Raw genomic sequence first — 4688 nt, forward strand, 5'->3', positions numbered from 1 at the left:
GAGAGAGGGGAGTGAGAGAGAGAGAAAAACCACACAATTAAGCCGTAAAACAATCCCACAGGCTGAGTAGAGACTGGAGTTATTTTAAGAGCAAGGCAGCAGTGCTTCTCCCATGTCCAGACTGTGCGCTGACATGGTCCAGGACGAACACACAGCTCATCCCTCACCACGTCGTCCTGAGGAGCTTCATTTGATTAACAACCTCCTACCCTGAGCTGCACAGGTGTCTGTGCAACTGGCTTTACATGTGTTTATACAACTGGGACTGTGTAACGTAGACAAAACAAGCACCCTCAGTGTCATCGTAGTGCAGTTAGTCCTGTGGAACGAGGATTCGTCCTGAGCATACAGACAGACAGCAAACACAATCAGGAATGTTTGCGCTCTGGATAAGAGCGTCTGCTAAATGACTAAATGTTTGCACAGAGATTAGGCATCAATGCACCAAGGCACAAACTCCACAAATCAACATGACAGTTTGTTTCAAAGGTGGGGCATTTGTTTTTTTAATTCTTTACAGAGTATTCAGTGTGGGATATTTAAGACCGGGTTTTTCTTTCTCCTTCTATAAATATAAAGATTCTTCTCATAACAAATATAATGTGTGTGATGGGAGAGGAAGGAAATGATTGAGTGTCAAAGCCAGGAACAGGATCTGATCTAACAGAGTCCTGCTCTCCTCCCTGTCAACACCCCACTCAGGCACAGCCAGGTACAGGATTAGAGCCCACAGCAAACTTCAAACTCTTCATTTTACATCAGGATTGTTCATTTTGCCTGTTGAGTGTTTATGTAGGTGAACTCTCATGAGATGGGCCTTTATAAACTATTCTGGTGTTAAATTAACGCCTGGAAACTTTGCTGTGCACCATCCTGGCTGTGCACAGTGGACACACTTGTTAAGGGGGAAGTCAGGATGATTACATTCCCAACGGATGACGCCTTTAAAGAAAACCAATGAGCTCATTTTAACCTCGGAAAGATTAATAATCCTAATTTCATATTTTGAGGGAATGGATGATGTCTAATCCGAGGGAATATCAAACAGGACTGCATAATCTGATTTCCTTCCAACACTAGATGGGCAATAAACACCACATTCAGTAAATATTCGACACACACCCAAAAAAAAAACAAGTTGTTTTTCAGTTTCATGTCCTGCATGTCTTTCTCGTGGGCCAAATCATGGTGTACACGCCACCTGGACAGCGCGCAGCGATTTACACATCTACCAAACAGCTCTGGAAATACAAAAACAAGGCACATGAAAGATCAGACTATACAGTGTTCATAAAAAATTGCTCAGGATAATTAAAGCACCAAGAGAAATGTTTACGGGATGTTTCGCATTCTCTAAGATAGTGATATTACCCTACTGTGAAAAGCAGAAGAACATATAACTTTGGCGCATTTGTTGTGCTTTATTTGGGGCAAAAAAATAATACTATAGAAACTGTCTGTTGCTGAAACATGGGCTATAAAAACGGCTGTACTTGTGTGACTCACGTCGACCGCACAGCTGCACCCAATCTGCAAGGAAGCTATACCTAATTTCTCAAGAAAAAAAAAAAGAAAAAAAAAAAAGAAACGGTTCTACTTTAAATCCCAGGCCTTTGAAAACACACTGAACAGTGGACACAAAGTACAGGCAATCTGCAGGGATAAACCGTCATGAGGCACTTGGCTTTCACGAGACAGATCCTGGAACAGAGCCAACGTTTCCAGAGAAGGCAGTCCGCGGACCGAGAACACAAAGAGCGTTCTCCTGGCGGTCTCCACCCCCGCCCGGGCCAGGACACACGCAGCACCCCTCCCAGCCGCTCCACACTCGTCCAGGAAGTACGGGATGAGTAGGTACGAGCCCGTTAAGTCCAAAAACGCTCGAGAAAAGTATTTTCAAAATCAACTTCAAAAAGAAATCAGATAAAACAAGATGATATTTTTTTTTTATCTTTAAATACATATATACTTACAAAAATCTCACAAAATGCGTTATGTACAATACAAACATAGTATACCAACGAGCGTCTCTGGCACAAAACAACTAGAAAAACGTGAGTATCATTCTGGCAGTCAGGGGTCAGTCAATGGGCCTGTCTGGGTCCTAGAAGGACGTCCAGGTCTGAAGAGAGAGATCACACAGTGGTCTCTCCCTGTTTGCTGTTCGCCAGTCTCGTGTAGAACCTCCTCCAGGAGTTCAGGGTCTTCCCGGACCAGATCCAGAACCCGGAAGTGATCCCCACGATCAGCGTCATCAGATATTTGATCATGAACACGGTGAAGTCGGGGCTCATGTTGGGGCTGTGCCTGACGGGACACGCCACCGCGTACGTCTTACACGCCCTGCTGATCCACGTCTTCTCCCACTCCTCGCGGAACGCCTGCTCGTAGAAGTAGCACGCGATGACGATGGTGGCGGGCACCGTGTACAGCACGCTGAAGATGCCGATGCGCACCATCAGCTTCTCCAGCTTCTCCGTCTTGGTGCCGTCGTGCTTCATGATGGTGCGGATCCGGAACAGCGACACGAAGCCGGCCAGCAGGAAGGACGTGCCGATGAAGAGGTAGACGAAGAGGGGCGCCAGGACGAAGCCCCTCAGGGCGTCCACGCTGTTGAGGCCCACGAAGCACACGCCGCTCAGCACATCCCCGTCCACCTGGCCCACCGCCAGGACCGTGATGGTCTTGACGGCGGGCACCGCCCACGCCGCCAGGTGGAAGTACTGAGAGTTGGCCTCGATGGCCTCGTGGCCCCACTTCATCCCGGCCGCCAGGAACCAGGTGAGGGCCAGGATGACCCACCAGATGGAGGAGGCCATGCTGAAGAAGTACAGCATCATGAAGAGGATGGTGCAGCCCTCCTTCTTGGTGCCCTGGACCACCGTCCGGTAGTCGTTGTCGAAGCGCTCGTTGCAGACCACCTTGTCCTCCAGGAGGAAGCCTGCTATGTAGGCGATGGACACCATGGTGTAACACCCCGACAGGAAGATGATGGGCCGCTCTGGGTAGCTGAAACGCTTCATGTCCACCAGATACGTCAGCACAGTGAATAACGTGGAGGCACAGCATAACACCGACCAAATACCGATCCATATCCGGGCGAATTTTAACTCTTCCTCGCTGAAGTACATGACTCCGTGCGACCTTTTCGGCTCGCACGGAGCGGCGCAGTCATCCTGGCCGGGAGGAATCGGTAACTGAGATAGGGCGGGACCCGTAGAGACGACGGACATTTGACCTGACGGTTTCGTTCGTAAGGAGGCTCCGTAACTTCGGGAGTTGGGTTCACCGGTGTGCTTTTGTCTGACACGTTCTGCCGACACACAACTCGCCCGCTCCGTGAACCGGGAACGACTCACACGCGAGGCTGTCTGGCCACTGAAATCCAAATTTGTTCATGAGCGCCTCGCAGCCCTGTCTCGCTCTCTCGCACAGTGACCTGCACGGGGGCAGCGCCTGCTCCAACACGGTGCACACCGGCGCGTACATAGAGCACAGAAAAAACTTTAAATCGGGAGAACACTGCACCTTCACAAGCGGGTAAAACTGATGTACCTCGAGCCCCGCGTCCTCCTGGTTCGTGTGTCCCAGTAAATTCGGCATGATGGTCTCGTTGTATGCGATGTCCGTACAAAGTGGAATTGAAATAGGCTGACAAAACCCATGTTCCGGAATAGACATCCCTCTTGTCTCCGTACTGCCCGTTAACTGCACAAATCCCAAACTCAACAAAAGATACGCTGACAAAAATATATGCGGGATGTTGTGGTAATCATGCTGCGAAATGTACGCGCGGCCAGTACCGTACTTTCTTTGCGGTTTCTTTCCAAACTAGCTGGCTGGCCAGCTCACAAACCCATAACACTTCCCAGATTCCTTTCTTTGTTAGATTTCTTTCCGTGTAGTATACAGGTATTCCCGATCCAACTTCTCGGCTGTTCTCACAGGTCCGCCGAGTAGTTAGCACAGGTTACGATTCCCAATTTATTTTCCCGCAAGCAGAATTTGTTGAGGATATCCGCGTAAGTACGTCCGTGGTTGAGCGCTGATGTACAGCTACACCAGTCCGACAAATGCTTTCAGCTTCTGCGCTGTTCCAACCTGTTTCAAGGCGCCTCGGGTGTCCGTGCGCTCTCTCTCTCTCTCTCTCTCTCGCTCTCTCTCGCTCTCTCTCTCTCTCTCTCTCTCTCTCTCTCCTCTCTCTCTCTCTCTCTCTCTCTCTCTCTCTCTCTCTCTCTCTCTCTATCGCTCTCTCGCTTGCTCTCTCTCTCTCTCTCTCGCTTGCTCTCTCTCTCTCTATCTGTCTCTCCTTCACATGGAAAAAAAGGGTGGGACTTAGCAGAACGCGAGATTCAGGGAAGGTCTACAATTGTTTTCAACAGAGTGAGCGGTAGCACTTTCCGTCTCCCCAATAATTTTATATGATAAATTCACGTACCCATAAATCCGCCATTAGAAACAATTTCTGTCTAAATCAATGTAGTACAGATTATTAACGAATAACACAAATGTGACTGTATTTGTGAAGGCAATCTTGCTGGCTTGTGTTCTGTGGCACTGTCAGTGTTCACGAAAATTAGAAAACCCTGAGAGGGAAGGGAGAGAGGGAAAGAGAGAGAGACAAAGAGAGAAAGAGGGATATGACCCAGGGTGGAGGTGCAGGGAATCCTAACTGTCCATCAACTTTC

The 4688-nt window shown here is 48.9% G+C and overlaps 1 protein-coding gene across 1 annotated transcript; it reads right to left on the minus strand.

Annotated features, from left to right (window-relative positions):
- Nucleotides 1-1401: 1401 nt before the first annotated feature.
- LOC136940050 (frizzled-1-like) lies at nt 1402-4061 on the minus strand. Its single transcript, XM_067232251.1, is given in 3 exon segments — nt 1402-3182; nt 3185-3315; nt 3318-4061. Coding segments are annotated over 3 exon segments (1542 nt in total). The 5' UTR covers nt 3682-4061; the 3' UTR covers nt 1402-2135.
- Nucleotides 4062-4688: the final 627 nt, after the last annotated feature.

Source organism: Osmerus mordax, unplaced genomic scaffold (assembly GCF_038355195.1).
Source record: "Osmerus mordax isolate fOsmMor3 unplaced genomic scaffold, fOsmMor3.pri Scaffold_54, whole genome shotgun sequence".
NCBI lineage: Eukaryota > Metazoa > Chordata > Actinopteri > Osmeriformes > Osmeridae > Osmerus > Osmerus mordax.